General features: G+C 37.9%; 2 protein-coding genes across 4 annotated transcripts in view; both read left to right on the top strand.

Moving 5' to 3' along the window:
* Positions 1–14512, top strand: part of LOC109831677 (protein DGS1, mitochondrial-like) — a 22520-nt gene extending 8008 nt beyond the window's left edge. The window contains exons 7-15 of one of the 3 annotated variants that reach the window (XR_002244523.1): positions 1085–1185; positions 4428–4517; positions 5211–5283; positions 5362–5390; positions 5481–5604; positions 6423–6533; positions 7596–7696; positions 7789–8006; positions 14151–14512. Coding sequence is in view for 1 of the 3 variants with exons in the window: in XM_020399056.1 (XP_020254645.1) it covers positions 1085–1185; positions 4428–4517; positions 5211–5283; positions 5362–5390; positions 5481–5604; positions 6423–6533; positions 7596–7696; positions 7789–7918 (759 nt within the window). In the remaining 2 variants the exon portion in view is untranslated. Of the gene's footprint in view, positions 1–1084; positions 1186–4427; positions 4518–5210; positions 5284–5361; positions 5391–5480; positions 5605–6422; positions 6534–7595; positions 7697–7788; positions 8985–14150 lie in introns of those variants that run through there. The other 2 variants (XR_002244522.1, XM_020399056.1) reach the window with 2 other exon arrangements.
* Positions 14158–16550, top strand: LOC109831344 (cytochrome P450 94B3-like). Its single transcript, XM_020398674.1, has 2 exons — positions 14158–14307; positions 14600–16550. Exons 1-2 carry the CDS (start codon positions 14158–14160, stop codon positions 16313–16315), a joined length of 1866 nt encoding a protein of 621 aa, XP_020254263.1. The 3' UTR covers positions 16316–16550.

Below are 17611 nucleotides of genomic sequence, written 5' to 3'. Positions count from 1 at the left end.
AGATAAAAACCTTTTCTCCATAAAGTTTGGGGCATATGTATTAGTTCTCTTTATTCACTCATCTCGATCAAGAGTCATCATCTATCTCCAGTTAGCAACTATATTCCTTTTTTACTGCCTTATCTGCTTTTTGGGTAATAGCTCCCTTGACTTGAACTTGCTTTATTAATAATAAACATATCAAATGAATTTTCCATCCTTTTCTTAGTTAAAAGCTACATCTAGCTTTTTACTATTGCACTCATTTTGTTACCATTTGCTTGCTGCATCAGCAGTCTCTTCCCCTCTCCCTTTCTACATACTATGGATTTGATTAACTGAGAATAAAATAGGAAACAATAGCATGTCAAAATGGCAGGAGAAAAACAAATAATAAAGAGGAAATGAAGTTTTTGTTCTTCTTCTTTATTTAAACTACACCAACAGGACGAGTACTGTCATGGTAGATTGCATTTGACAGGTGAAAGAACTAGTTATCAGTGTCAGGTATGGATCAATGCGTTATATATCTTGATTCATTTCATAGTGTTGGTTATAGGAAATTTCCTTTGAAGATTGATAAGCAGCGGTTATCTTAGTTGGCCTCTTTTCTTAATGTTTGGCTGTTATATTGGGCTTAACTTAGTTCAATATGTCAGTTTCATCGTAACAATTGGTGAACTATGTGGAAAAGTGAATAATTATCTACATTAATTTGATGCCTCTAGAAAGGAAACATGCTCTTATTACTTGACTTTATGCAAATTAAAAGAACTTTTATATAACCTGTGTCTATACTAGTGTTTTTTTTCCAACCATTTTTAGGCACTACCAAACTTGTTTTATCTAGATGTATAGGTTATAGTTCTTCATCAAGTACTCTTTCTGCAAGATTTTCTGTCGATCTTTTGATTATATATGTTTATTGTTACGTAACTTTCAGCCCTCTTTGATTTTACTTTTAATTGTTTGCTTATTGCATATTTTGCTGCACTACATTCTACATAGCAACAGTTTGTATTGATTTCTTGCTGGGCTGCTTTTTAAAGTTTCTTCAGGGCACAAAACTTACTAACACATATGTCTTGTTTAAATCTGTTATCAGCTTATTTCTATCAGAGACGATCTATTTGAGACATTCAGAGGAAGACAAAAAGGTGTCATGGAGGCTGAAGAGGTTCACTTGACTTCAAATTCTCTCCATAGGTGAAGCAGTGCAGTTTTTACAACTTGCATTTTTCAGTCAGTCTATGGATCGTTGGGACAGTAATGTTTGTTACAGACAAGTCTGGCCTTCTTAGGTCCATGCTAAATTTCTCTAAAAGCAAACTAACTTTATAAATGCTTCGCTAACTCTGAGCTTCACGCTATATTACTCGGGTACTATCAACTGAAGCCGTACTCGTACCCGACACGTACCCGTATCCGTACTCATACTCTTGGGACACTCCTTGCATGTAAATACATTTATTTGGGCATGTACTCGCTTATGCAATATATTTTAAGTTAAAACACTTCTCGTACACTTCTTGGACGCATATCCTACACTTCACATATACAACAACAACAAAGCCTTCATCCCAAATGTTTGGGGTCGGCTATGTGAATCTTATTCTTCCATTCTGTTTTATTATGAGTCCATCTACTTTATTAAATTAACCATTATCATATCCTTCTTAATTGCTCCAAATTAAGTTCTTTTAGATCTACATCTAGATCTCTTTGTTCCTTTAACTACAATATTATTACATTTCCTAAGTGGTGCATGAAGAGGTCTCCATTGTACATGACCAAACTACTTTAGTCTATTTCCTCTCATTTTTATCCTCAATTGGAGCAACCTCTAATTTAGTATGAATGTACTCGGTTCTTATCCCATCTATTAGTGTATATCCACAAGACCATCCTAACATTCTCATTTCTACAATGCTCATTTTCTGCATATGACGTTTCTTAATTGCACAACATTCTAACCCATAAAACATTGTTGGTCTTATAATTGTACTACACTTCACAACCACCTCCTAAAATTCATTGGACATAGATCATGTTCGAACTATTATTTTAAAGGGTCTTGTGTCTGTCTACTTAAAAAATGATGGTTTTCTAATTTATAATCCATATAACAAAAGAAACATAAAAATATTATATGAATTTTAGTTCTCATAACATGTCAATGAAAAACAATATTGACCTCATGTAAATCATTAATTTTAATATATAAATCTTTTTATAGCCATGTCCCTAGGGCTGTCCAAACTTCCTGACCCGGGTTCCGGGCCGGGCAAAACCTTTTGATAAACTATTTTTTTAAAATTTTTAAAATTTTAAAATTTTTCAATAATACATAGTAAAAAATTAAACAAAATTTTGATAAATTAGTCATATTATTAATCACTTGTAATTATATAATTTACAAATACAAAAAATCATAAAAATTAAAATGATAAAAATAACTTCTTTATTAATAATCAGTTAATCATCTACAATTATAAATTTATTATGGAATTCATCGCATCACAATAAATGAATACATCCCTAATGAATAAAAATTACATTATGCTTATTTAAATACAATTATACAATTTACTTATACGATATACTTTTATATATACTAGATGCAATATACTAATATATAATTATACTTATGTACTTATATATACTTATATAACTGTAATTTTATAATATACACATATAAGTATACTTATAACTACATTATATATTTATATTCTTATATCTTAGTATCTATACCATGTTAAGAGTATATATGTATATATACAACTATATATTATATATACATATATTATATGTAAATATATTGTATATACTTATAAGTTATAACATGAGAGAGAGAGAGAGAATCACATAAACATATATTACGTATTTATAAATACGTATTATATAGTTATATATGTATTTGTTACATACTTACATTATGCTTATTTAAGCATATTTATAAATACGTATTATATAGTTATATATGTATTTGTTACATACTTACATTATGCTTATTTAAGCACAGTTATAAAGTTTACTTATATGATATACTTTTATATATACTAGATGCAATATACTTATATATAATTATACTTATGCACTTATATATACTTATATAACTGTAATTCTATAATATACACATATAAGTGTACTTATGTATACTTATAACTACATCATATATATTTATATTGTTATATACTTATATCTTAACATCTATACTATGCTGAGAGAGAGAGAGAGAGAGAGAGAGAGAGAGAGAGTACATATATTATATGTAAATATATTATATACACTTATAAGTTATAACTTGAGACAATTATACAGTTTACTTATACGATATACTTTTATATATACTAGATGCGAAGTATATATAATTATACTTATGCACTTATATAACTGTAATTCTATAATATACGCATATAAGTATACTTATAACTACATTATATATGTTTATATTCTTATATCTTAGTATCTATACCATGCTAAGAGAGAGAGAGAGTGTATATATATATATATATATCGGGCCATGGGCCCAAATGGACACCCCTACATGTCCCCCTACCCTACCTTTTATAGCAATATGTACGTGTATATATATCTTTTTGTAGCCATGTCCCCGTACCCTACCTTTTATAACTTTGCCACGTCCTGTACAAGTACCCATACCAGTACCAATTTCCATGCAACTTAGGCTTCAAGTGATTCTATGCAACTATATCTTGTATTCCAGTAACTATGATGTGCATATTTGATCTTTCATCTACATTAAGTAGCATGGATACATGCATTTTGAAAGGAGTACCAAAACCTAGTGCCTAATTAGGAGAAACTCTTTGAGCGAATTAGTCGCTTGTACTTTCCTTTCATTCCTTGAGTCATCTGTCTTGAGGATTCGGATAGGGAACGTACCACTCATGTGTTTATAGTTCGATGGGTTTGGAGTGAATTAAGTAACATATTGACTACAAACAACAAAAGGGTAACACACATCAAATATTGACCATAGCAGAAGAAAATTACAGCTACATGCTAAGAGGCATCATTGTTTTATGTGTCTGACACGACTTCATAACAGAAGCTTCTGCTGTAGAGTCTACACATGTTACATTTAAGAACATCCTCAATTAAAAAAAAAAGCCTCTGGCTAATGAAATACAGGGACCAAAACTACAGTGCACAATCTCCTGGAAACCTTTGTTTTTTCTTGTTACACTAGTCCTTACCATTTATTATATGGGGTTCATTCTGCTGCTTAAGTTCCACTGTGATGTAGTTCAGTAGTTCACAAGCGAGTGAAGCCCAGCGTGATTCCATGGCCTTAGGGGCCATGATAGTTGAATAAATGTCTCACAATTCTATAATATACTGTTGCTCAATGTTTATGGGCTTCTCTGATGCTAAAGATAGATGTATGCTTTCTCATCCCATTATTTCTTGTCTTGGAGTTGCAGAATGTTGTTGGCATTCGGTGAGCAAACAAAAGGTCAAAAGCTTCCTGAGAGTCTTTCAGATCAAGATATGATGGAAATTGTCATGGACAGGTATAAGACATTTTCCCTTTATTTTGGTAACAAAGGTGAACACAATGGTTCAATGTAGACAATCACAAAACTTTTGGATAAAAACACTACTATTATATGTCTTTCTTAGATTAGTTTCTGCTTGAATCATCTCTCTCACACATGCACGTGCACACACACACAGAGATGCATGCACATGTACCACACATCAGTCACCTTATGCGCGCACACACATGGTTGATAACAGAAGTCTAATGGCTAGTGCTATTGCATTTTATGTATATTTGAGTTTATAATTGTGATTTCATTTCATCAGTTTCTTTTTATGCCAAATGGAATTTATGTACTTTCACAAAGCTAATATGTAATATGTAGATATTTTTTGGTTTTTCATGAAGTTTGTTTAAATGTGGTTGCAATCGTGGATGCTTATTTAGATATTTTTCGGTTCTCATGGATATTATGTAAATGTGGTTGCAATCATGGATGCTTTGTTCTCCTAGGAACTAGTGAGTTGAGTTTGCTTGTTTTACAGTCAATAAATAAAGCCAATGCCTCAGATTGATTTGAAGGAGATTGTATTTGATTGCAGTAGTGGACACTTTGTTCCCCTAGGAACTAGTGAAATATGTTTACCTGTTCTTCTTCAGTCAATAAAGCCAATCTCTCAGATTGATTGGAACAATGATCCGGTTCTTATTCCTTTTACTGCAGATATGAGAGGGAACTGATGCATCCAATTCAGAACCTTCTCCATGGAGAGCTTGCTCGGGCATTGCTTATTCAGGTAAATTTTCTGCTGATATCTATATGGTTACTTGAATCTTCTAAATTTTATTTGACCATAACTTCTACCCATTTGCAGATTCAAAAGCTAAAGCTGGACATTGAAATGTGAGCTTGATCTTTCCTTTTGGAGTACTGGAGAAGTTTTGGTCTAATTTTTAACCTTAATGGAGTATGTTTTTTTTAATTGTTGACTAGGGCAATGCTTGAACTGGATCAAATTCTCAAGGCAAATGAAATCAACTTCGCCATTCTTGCTGCCTTACCAGCCTTTTTCCTTTCCATACTTCTGCTCATGTTGGTACAGGCATGGGCTCTGAAGGTGAGTGGCCTGTGTTAATTCTATCTTGCAGCAGCTTTCCATCTGGATAATAACTCTCATGAGAAGTAAATGGTTTTGCACTAATTTCAACAACAATGTGGGCCATAATTTCAATCATGTAGATGAATGATTGTTGAATTTAAAAAAAAAGGTTTGTCAATGATTTTATATAGTAATATTAATTCTTAGTTAGAAAAAATATAATTTTAAACTCTATTTTGTTTCTCACTGGAAATCTGATAAGTGAATATAGAATGCCCTAATAGAGCATCCAGTAGAGAAGAAAAGATCTTGTGGACTTTATTGGTAGTATAACTGTCCCGCACCAATTGAGGAATATTGTGATCTTCCAGCAGGAGTGATTACTGATTGCCACCATACTTTACATCCATCTCCAAATTTCATCAGGAAGGGATATATAAAATCAGTCTTCTGTAGCCTGCCAATTACTCAACTCCCTCCCAATACACGAGTTTTTCACAAATTGACAAATTAGTTCTAAACTGCAGTCAGCTTCTATCAGAACCATAACATTTGAAGTCAAGAAGGGTTTGCACCTACACTGTTACCATTTTCATCTAGTTCCTAGAGTTCGTTTTCTCTTCTTGAGGTAATCTTTCATGTTCATTCTTAATAAGAGTTTGATTTATTCTTCTTAACAAGAGTCCTGCAATAACATCAGTTGGTAATCTAGCATTTCAAGTATTTTTGTAGATTCATCATCAATCAACTAAAGTGCACAATCATGTTTTTGTTTTATTCCTTAAGCTTCTTCATTTTGTAAATTCAATATATTAACTTGATATTGATATAATTAGGACAAAGGTGCAGAAGGTAGGGGAAGGGCTGCTCGCATTCAGAGGAGGCTTCTCATTGTTGAAGTTGAGAAACGGGTAATGCAATTCCATGCTAGTACGGATCAAGGAAAGGTAAAGTTATGAATGAAGTTAGTTATGAAGTTATTAGGCATATTTGGGACGAATTCTCATGGTGCATTCTAAATGTTGATGATAGTGTATTAGTTGAAAAGGGTAGGTAAAATTATAACCTCCATTTAGAAATATTGTGGAAAACCTTTAGAGCCTTAAGGTTTTAGGCTCAGTGGGAAGAAAAAGATTCATGGTGTAACTTTGCGAAAAGTTAGCCCTTTGGAAGAAACATTGTAGTGCATATATACCTTTTCTGCTGCCTAGGATCATTCGGACACTGCAACTTATTTAGTTGCTCATATAAACAAAATTAGATGGTTGTAATGGAGAACTGCAAAGCCCAGATGCTACTCTTATATATGTAGTGGGAAGTTGGGAACTCAAGCACTTGGTACAAAACCCAGAGTCAGCCAGGACCTAATGGTCATGGATCCAATCCTCTTAGCCTATTCAAGAGACTAACCATAGTCAAGATGACTTGATAGAGTATGGACTTATCAGACCTGAGCAGAACGCTAAGATCTCTCATCCAAGTTTAAATCTATTACCTATATGGTGTCCATATCCAGGTTCAGGTCTAGTAGTAGTTGTACCAGAACTGAAGCTATCCAGTGGCAACTCTAATCTACGGGAAGACCTATGTCACACGTGCTCATGTGTTCTTAATTTCTCTAACTGCAAATTGAAACCTCTTGACCTAAGTAACATGGGGTTCAGGTGATTTTTCTGTTCCCGCATTTAAATATTTGTTAAAGCATCACTTGAGTGCTTATATTAGTATGTGGATTCTCGAGCATCAATCTGCAAAATTGTGGTATGACTTCTATGAAGAGCCCTTTTGGCTGATTTCTAATAAAAACATCCACCGATAAAACACCACTAGAAACCCACCCAGCACACACCTGATAACAACTTTCAAGCTGATCCAGTGAGTAGTAAGTGCATGTCTAGATGAACATCCCTTGGGATTTTGCTAAAGCAACAGTTTTTCTGGGTCACTAAAAATGTTTCTTGTATCATCAAGTGTTTTATTTGCTTTGCTAACAAGATCTCTTATTACAGGAGGAAGACGCTCAGTGCATGTTTGGATTGGTGCTATATAGCCTTGATCGCCTTTACAAGGCAGTGGAAAGGCACGCGAAGGAAACTGGAGAGTGGCTAAGGTCAGTAGGAGCTTTCAAAAGTTCCTCTCTTCAATTTTAGAAAATTCGGCAATTTTAAACTATGCAACTTGTTTAATGGTGATTCTTGGCAGCTTGAGACAAGATATAGCCAACCTTGGTAGGCCAGAACTGAGTAAAGAGGACAAGCTTGCTATTATTTCGCGCATGGAAAGAATGTATTATTGCCTGCTGTCTTCAGCTCCTTCATCAAGATGGTATTGATTGTCTCACTTGAAAGATCAACATTCTGCGCCTATTTGCTTGTGCAGAAATTTTGACCCCTGTGGATCTTTCAGTATGTAAAATACAGGTACTTCATCCCATGGTAATCCATCAACCTTCTAGTGCTTGTTTCAATTCAGGTCATATACAGATTATGGGACTAGATGATGCTAGTACTTGTCTAAACTCTTCGTAAATCTTTGCATAGGTGAGACGAGCTACAATGTTGGCTATGTTCAAACGCTGTATAAAAGAAATTTTGTTTTGGAATGTGTTGACGTATTAAAGTGTACAGAGTCTTGAAGGATTAGCTGTTTTGCTCTAAAGGAGAATGTTGGGAGATTACTCGGATTCCCCTATTACCAGATTTAAGAGAAAGCGAAATAAATGCGCAAAAAAAGGGGGACACAAGATTTACGTGGTTCAGCACAAAATTGCCTACGTCCACGGGCTGCTGCAGATCTTTCACTATTGGAAGAAATTTTACAAACTACTCTCAAAGATTTTTCACACTCAAACTCACAACCCAATCTCACTCTGAAAATTGCTCACAATTTTCTCTCACAAGGATCTTTTTCTAAGCTTTTCTTTTCTCTCTCTTACTCTTCTATAAGAGGAGTTGTTTTTGGGATGAGTTTTTCTTAAGAGTTTGGGAGCCTATTTATAGTGTTTGGAAAAATATTATGCACCAATAAAAAATATTATTTTCTGTGGTGGGGCTAGCGGTGGGGCCCGCTCATCTTCTTTGTCAACAAAACAGCCTCCCATTTCTTTGCCTGTTTCTTTGCTCCACCGAAAGTTCCTCCACCTTTTCTTTTTGTCAATTTTAGCTGTCACATTTCGGTGGCTGAAATATTTGACCAACAATCTCCCACTTGAAGACTGATTTTAATCTATCTTCACATCTCAATCTATGCAGCAGCTCTTCCCTGGTCTTGATATTATTGCAGGCCAACTGAAGCTGAACACAGCTTTAGTTTGTCAGTAGTCACCGTCTTTGTCAGCATGTCTGTCGGATTTTGAGCTCCACTGATCTTTTCAAGCTTTAAAATTCCATCTTTCAGAAGTGACCGGATAAAATGATACCGCATCTGTATGTGCTTTGTTCTGGAATGAAAAGACGGATTCTTCGTTAGATGAATAGCACTTTGACTGTCGTAATATAAAACATTGCCTTCTTGTTTCTTGCCTAACTCATCCAAGAAACTTTAAAGCCAAACTATTTCCTTGCTGGCTTCTGTAATAGCGACATATTCTGCTTTAGTTGTGGAGAGAGCAACTATCTTCTGTAGTTGTGAAACCCAGCTCATTGCAGTATTTCCTAGAGTATAGACATACCCTGTAGTGCTCTTTCTGTGGTCAACATTTCCTGCTAAATCAGCATCCACATAACCTGTTAGTATTGTATCACCACCTTTGAAACAAAGTGCTTTACCTGTGGTGCCCCGTAGATATCTGAGGATCTATTTGACTGCTTCCCAGTGTACCTTGTCCGGAACATTCATGTACCTGCTAACAGCTCCCACTGCTTGAGCAATATCTGGTCTTGTACAAACCATGACATACATCAGACTTCCAATAGCTGAGGCGTATGGGACCTTCGTCATGTGTGCACGCTCTCTTCCTCTGTCTTCGGTGACTGATCTTTGGAAAGTCTGAAACGAACACCTAAAGGTGTACCCACTGGTTTAGCATCTTTCATATTAAACCTGGAGAGTACTTTGTTGATGTACTCAGTCTGTGATAACATCAAAGTCTCAGACTTCGTGTCTCTCTTGATCCTCATTCCAAGAATCTGCTTTGCAGCGCCAAGATCTTTCATTGCGAACTTGATCCTCATTCCAAGAATCTGCTTTGCAGCGCCAAGATCTTTCATTGCGAACTGCTTTGATAATTTCTGCTTCAAATTTATAATCTCTTGCAGATCTGATCCTGCAACGAGCATGTCATCAACGTATAACAATAAAATAATGAAGCTATTGTCAAACCTCTTGATATAGCAACAATGATCTGCTTGGCATTTAGTAAAACCGTTGCTGCCCATAAAGCTGTCAAACTTCTTGTACCACTGCATGGGAGCTTGTTTTAATCCATACAAGCTATTCTTCAAACGACATACTAGATTTTCCTTACCTGCCTTTATGAAGCCTTCTGGTTGCTTCATATAAATCTCCTCCTCCAAATCATCATGAAGGAAAGCTGTTTTTACATCTAATTGCTCAAGATGTAAATTCTCAGCAACTACAATTTTCAACACCAGTCTGATTGTTGTCAGTTTTACGACCAGGGAGAAATTTTTATTATAGTCAATACCTTCCTTTTGCTGAAAGCCTTTGACAACCAATCTTGCCTTGTAGCGCTTGTTCCCATCATGCTCTTCTTTGATCCTGTAAATCCACTTGTTATGAAGAGTTTTCTTACCTTGTGGTAATTCAGCTAAGTCCCACGTTTGATTTGACATGAGCGAGTCCATCTCATCTTGCATAGCAGACTCCCACTTGACTGAATCCTTCACCTGCATTGCTTCGTTATAACACTCCGGTTCACCACTGTCAGTCAGCAACAGGTAGTGCAAAGAAGGCGAATAGCGCTGGGTTGGCTTAGGAATTCTGGAGGAGCGTCTCACTTCTGGCGTGCTTGGTTCTTCTTGAACTGCTTCAGGGCTAGTCTGAACATCCTTTTTAGAAATCTCCTCAAATTCAGCAAATTCCTTTGTTTCAGCTTTTGTACTGGAGCTACTTGATTCTGCAGTTGATCTGTCTTTGTACATCACATTCTCATTGAATATGACATCTCTGCTTCTGATAATCTTCCGATTTTCATAATCCCAAAATCGATAACCAAACTCATCACCACCATAACCAACAAAAACACATTTGTTAGATTTGACATCAAGTTTACTTCTTTCAGCAGAATCTATGTGTACATAAGATACAACCAAAAATTCTTAAATGTGAAAGGTTTACCTCTTTTCTGCTCCAAGCTTCTTCTGGTATTCCACCATCCAAGGGAACTGAGGGTCCACGGTTGATTAGGTAGGCTGCGGTATTGATAGCTTCAGCCCATAGGAACTTGGGCAGTCCGACATGTATCCTCATGCTTCTGGCACGTTCATTCAAAGTTCTGTTCATGCGCTCTGCTACGCCATTTTGCTGTGGTGTCATGGGAACTGTTTTCTCCATCTTGATCCTGTTGTTTGCGCAAAACTCTTTGAATCTATTGTCTTTGTACTCTCCTTCATTGTCTGACCTCAACTTCTTTATCTTCAAACCAGTTTTATTTTCCACCATGACCTTCCATTTTCTGAAGGTATCAAAGACATCTGATTTCTTCTTCAGAAAGTAAACCCACACCTTCCTTGTAGAATCATCAATAAAGGTGACATAGTACAGTGAGCCTGCAAGAGATGAAACTGGAGATGGTCCCCATACATCGGTATGAATCAAGTCTAACCTTTCTGTCTTGGGTGTCTTGCCAATCTTTGCAAAACTGACTTTCTTCTGTTTGCCAAAGATGCAATCCTCGCATAGACCGACATCTACATTCTTCAGATCCGACAGCTTCCCTTTTAACAGAAGTGTCTTCATCCCTTTCTCGCTCATATGGCCAAGCCTTTGGTGCCATAGGTTTGATTTTTCATCTGCATCTGTTACTGCAATGATATTCTCTAAGTTAGAGGTTATATAGAGAGTATCACTTTTCTTACCTCGAGCAATGACGAGTGCTCCTTTGGTAATCTTCCATTCATGACCCGAGAAGGTTGTATAATAACCCTCTCCATCAAGTTGTCTTACAGAGATCAAATTTCTTCTAAGACCAGGAATATGTCTCACTCCTTGAAACTTCCATGTGGTCTGATTTGGCAATTTTAATCGGATGTCTCCCTTGCCAACAATCTTCAAGGTTTCATCATCTGCTAGATGAACCTTTCCGAAATCACCGCTGACGTAGTTCTCCATGATTTCTCGGCATGGGGTGGAGTGGAAGGATGCCCCTGAATCAAGAATCCATGATTCAATCGGACTGTTGACGCTTAGAATCATAGCATCACCTCCTTCCTCGGTCACGTTGGCAGACTCATGTGCGCCGATATTTTTCTTTGGTGCCCGGCACTCCCTCTTGAAATGACCCTTCTTGCCACAATTGTAGCACTTGAAGTCTTTCTTTCCTGATCTAGATTTACTCCTTCTAGATTTTGATCTGCCATGATTTGAACTTCTTTCTGAAGTTCTTCCCCTAGACTCCGTGTAAAGCTAGAGAGGTTGAAGCTTCACCTGATTCTCTCCGCCGAATTTCTTCACTAAGAACCAGATCACAAACGTCATCGAACTTCAACTTGTTGCTTCGCGATGAGCTACTTACAGCCGTGACTGTAGCGTTTCAGCTTTCTGGTAGGGAAGAGAAAAGAATCAACGCTCGAACTTCCTCATCAAACTCAATCCCAACTGAACTCAACTGGGTTGTGACTATGTTGAGTTCATTGAGATGTTGAGCTACCGATGCGCCTTCTGTCATCCGCAAATTGAACAGCCGCCTCATCAAGTGAACTTTGTTTGAGGCAGAGGGCTTCTCGTACATGCTGCAGAGAGCCGCCATAAGACCTGCCGTGGTCTTTTCCTTTGCTATGTTGAAGGCAACGTTGTGGGATAGCGTCAATCGGATAACTCCAATGGCTTTTCTGTCGAGGAGAGCTCACTCTTCATCCTTCATATCATCTGGCTTACTTCCTGAGAGAGGTTGATACATCTTCTTCTGGTACAAATAATCTTCAATCTGCATCTTCCAAAAGCCAAAGTCCGCACCATCGAACTTTTCAATTTTCACATTCCCTTCATCTGCAGCCATCGCTCCCACTCGAATCTGACTTCATCTGGATCGTTTCTGACAATTTTGCGAACCACCGTGTATTAATACACCTCTGCCGACAAGTCGGTACCGTCGGCAAAATTTCACTATTCACGAACTTCACTATTCACATGAATAGTAATCTCGTAAAAAATTGTCAGACGTCACAACCAGAGCTCTGATACCAGTTGTTGGGAGATTACTCGGATTCCCCTATTACCAGATTTAAGAGAAAGCGAAATAAATGCTCAAAAAAAGGGGGGACACAAGATTTACGTGGTTCGGCACAAAATTGCCTACGTCCACGGGCTGCTGCAGATCTTTCACTATTGGAAGAAATTTTACAAACCACTTTCAAAGATTTTTCACACTCAAACTCACAACCCAATCTCACTCTGAAAATTGATCACAATTTTCTCTCACAAGGATCTTTTTCTAAGCCTTTCTTTTCTCTCTCTTACTCTTCTATAAGAGGAGTTGTTTCTGGGATGAGTTTTCCTTAAGAGTTTGGGAGCCTATTTATAGTGTTTGGAAAAATACTATGCACCAATAAAAAATATTATTTTCTGTGGTGGGGCCCGAGGTGGGGTCCGCTCATCTTCTTTGTCAACAAACCAGCCTCCCATTTCTTTGGCTGTTTCTTTGCTCCACCGAAAGTTCCTCCACCTTTTCTTTTTGTCAATAATTTTAGCTGCCACCTTTCGGTGGCTAAAATATTTGGCCAACAGAGAAAATCAAAATATCTCTTTGTAGTGGATAACATCAGCATTCAGAGCTTTTTTAGCTCAGTCTTTGAACTTCGTCGTCCTAGATCCCATTACGCTTCTGATTGCTTCCCTTTTACCACTTCAACTAAAAACAATGGTAATTAGAATGAGGTTATGTAGTTTGATGCAATTCGCACTGCCATGTAATTTTTACGCGGTTATTTGTTTTGATGCAAAGTGAAACTACGTTTTACAATATGCTTTGCAGCTCTGTTTTTTGTACTGGAGCCAGTTATTTCACTTATTAGAAATTATTGACATGACACCCTTTTTACTTTTTGGATAAACTACATTCCGGTATCTTGAGCTATTCTGTAATTACACGAGTGATTTTAAGATTGCTAATTATAATTACATGGGTAAAATCTTGGGAGTAGCTTATCAACTGGGCTTCGGGGTCACCTATGTAATTATAAGTAGCAATCTCAAGGTCACTCGTCTAGTTACACACAGACTCTAGAGTCTAGGATCACTCGTGTCATTATATCACGTCTAGGATACCAAAATGTAATTAATCCTTTTATTTGGTTGTCACTGGATATGTATGTTTTCTTCAAGTACTTGTCTAATATCTATTTTAATCACGTATTGATCTCAGAGTGAATTTTTTGAATTTGAAGGAAAGACATGAGTGTGCTTGCTAGTGCGGTACTAGAGGTGTGGCGCGCTCCTTGCACAGGCATCTGGAAAATGAATTTTGACGGAGCTGTATATTTAGAAAAGGGGCGATGGAGTGGGTCTAATTGTGCGGGGGAGTTCTATGCGGCCATGTACAAGGTAATTCGGATACGAGATAATAATTAGAGATGTTTAGAATGGTTTGAAGTAGCATTTGTCTTTAAAGCATATCATGGATCTCCTCTGATAGGGAGAGGCTTCGAAACAAGTCATTGGTCGTGTTAGGGGGTCTTTTTTTTAGCTTGGATGTTTTTGATTAACATTGTTACCCATTACTTGATGCCCTGAATCAAATAACAATAACAATAACAATAATAATTGAAGGCAAAAAATAATCCATTACAATTGGTATACCGCTGAATATTAATCACACAAACATAGCTCCGGATAAGATAACAAGCTCCTCGTCCTCCACGCAAATTTCGTGGGCACCAAGCTTCAAAATATAGAGCAACTCAAACGTCGCCTCTCCTCTCTTTTGTTTATATATATACATGCAAGTGCATTTCACTTCTTCTACCTCCATCTAAACCTAACACAAGCAAACCCCAGCTCTCAAAATTCATGGACCTCCTCTTCTCTCTCAATTCACTCTTTTTCCCCTCCCTTTTCCCTCTTCTCTTACTCTTCTTCTTCTTCTTCTACTACCACCACCACCACCACCAAAAAAAATCCTTCTCAAAACAATGGCCTCAAGCCTTATCCCCTCCTAGGAACACTCCCTCACTTCATCCGAAACCGGCACCGGTTCCTCCAATGGACAGCTGAAATACTCATCGCCGGCCCAACCCACACCATCACCATAAAAAGCCCGGCAAGTACCCACGGCATCATCACCTCCGACCCCCGCAATGTTGAACACATGCTCAAGACCAACTTCGGCAACTACCCGAGAGGCGACCACACCATCACCCTTGTCCACGACTTACTTGGCCACAGCATCTTCAACTCGGAAGGCGATCATTGGAAAGATCAGCGGAAAACCGCGAGTTTCGAGTTCAACAAGCGATCCTTCCGCAACTTCGTCGTGCACACGGTACGACTAGAGATCGTCGACAGATTGCTTCCGTTGATGTACAAGTATGCGGAGGCGAAGGAGACGTTGGAGTTGGAGGGCGTTTTTGAGCGGTTCGGATTTGATAACATCTGCAGGGTCGCCTTTGGCGTGGACCCAGGGTGTCTGTCAACAGAGGTGGCTGCGGAGGGGTTGGAGTTCATGAGACTCATCGGCGATGCACAGAACCTCATCGCGGCAAGGTTTATGGGCGTGTTCGGCTTCACTTGGAAGATGAAGAAACTCATCAACATCGGTCCGGAGAAGAGGCTGAAAGAATCGATCAAGATAGTCCAAGACTTTGCAATGGACATCATAAAGACAAGGAAGGCGAAGCTCGAAGAGAATCAAGAGGAGGAGATAGAAGAAGACCTGTTATCTCGATTCGCCTCGTACAAAGACACCACAGAGGAGCTCCTCCGAGACAACGTGGTAGGTTTCATCCTCGCCGGGCGAGAGACAACATCCTCAGCGTTGACATGGTTCTTCTGGGTACTATCATCACGGCCGGATGTTGAGAACAAAATCCTCGGTGAAATCAAATCGATTCGCTCGACGTACCAGAGCCCTGACGGAACATTCAGCTTCGACGAGCTGAGGGAGATGAACTACCTCCACGCCGCGATCACCGAGTCCTTACGCCTTTACCCTCCGGTGGCGATCGACACGCAATCGTGCCGTGACGGGGATACCATGCCCGATGGGACTTTTGTGGGGAAAAAGTGGTTTGTGAAGTACAGTGCATATGCAATGGGGAGAATGGAGAGCATATGGGGGAAGGACTGTATGGAGTATAATCCGGAGAGATGGTTGGAGAACGGAGTTTTTAGGCCCGAAAGCCCGTTCCGCTTCCCGGTGTTTCACGCCGGACCGAGGCTGTGCTTGGGGAAGGAGATGGCGTACATTCAGATGAAGTCGATCGTGGCGGCGGTGATCGAGAGGTTTGAGATCGAGCCCGTGGAGAAAGATAGGATTCCGGAGCCTCTGCTGTGCCTTACGATGAGGATGAAGGGAGGATTGCATGTAAGAGTTAGAGAAAGAGAGGTGGTTTGATGGTGAACCTGTTAGAAGATAATTTGTAATTATAGAAAACTCTAGGATATTTGTAAAAAAAACATGTAAACTAGATATGTCTAGAATAATCTAGGAACTAGCTAGATATATTAAGTATGGATGTATATAGAAAATAGAATTATGTAGAATTCTCTATGAACTTGATGTATCATGAAAAATCTAAACATTCTAGAGAATTCATTGAGAGCCTATAAATAGGCAATGGATGTAATCATTTGGAATAAGCTTTGAGGCAATTAAAACAAAGTTTCTTCAAGCTAGTCTATTTACTTCCAACTCTTCATTTTCCTTCTACTTCCTCCATTCTTAATCCTCTAAAACTAAAATCAATTACGTATCTCGCTTCCGCAACTCTAACAAATTTGGTATCAGAACCATCCTATTCCACCTAAAATCAATCTTGAAAGCATTTAGTCTTTCACTACCATTCTGAATGGCAGCCTCATCGCCAATTGCCCCTTCTCTTTTCAACGACTCTCAAAACTTAGTCCCCCATTTTTGAAGGCGAAAACTATGACTTCTGGAGCCTCCAAATGAAGACATTCATCATCTTCCAAGAACTTTGGGAGTTTGTCGAAGAAGGCAATGACGGTCCAGATGACTGGGCAATGCTAGCATCATGGACACCAGCAAAGCAAAAGGAGTAAAGGAGAACAAGAAAAATGATGCGAAGACGTTTCTCTTTCTCCAACAAGGGGTAAGCAAAACAATCTTTCCCCAAATAATGTTCGAGTCAAAATCAAAGGATGCATGGGACATACTCAAACAAGAATTCAATGGCTCCGATAAGGTAATCCTTATCAAGCTACAATCTTTATGGAGAGACTTTGTGTAACAGCCCAATGAAATAAACAAAAAAATTCACAAATCACTATTCATCATTGCCTCTCCATGTTGGTGTTTCTCACCGCCTTAGAATAGTATAAATAGGGGGAAGAGGGTGAAATTAGGTCAAAATAAATAGAGAAAAAAGAAGAAGAAGAGGAACGACAGAAAGATAAAGGAGAGAGAAGGAAAAAAAGTATTAAATAACAAAATTTAATTGGGACCCCTAAAAGATTTTTGTTTGTATATATATATCCAAAAGTTAAAGAGGAATAAAAAGTTTCATAAGGACCCTGTTTTTCCGTAAATGTCAATTAGACCTAGAAAACTTAAACTTAGTTAAAAATTAAGCTGGGTAAATTGCTAAAATTAGAAAAAAGAAGAAGAAGAAGAAACCTACAAGAAACCTATTTATAGACAAACTATTATTTTCCCTGAATTAATATTAGT

The sequence above is a fragment of the Asparagus officinalis genome, chromosome 2 (genome assembly GCF_001876935.1).
Source record: "Asparagus officinalis chromosome 2, Aspof.V1, whole genome shotgun sequence".
Taxonomy (NCBI): Eukaryota; Viridiplantae; Streptophyta; class Magnoliopsida; order Asparagales; family Asparagaceae; genus Asparagus; species Asparagus officinalis.
The sequence above is the reverse complement of the archived record's forward strand: the minus strand, read 5'-3'. Positions and strand labels throughout refer to the sequence as shown.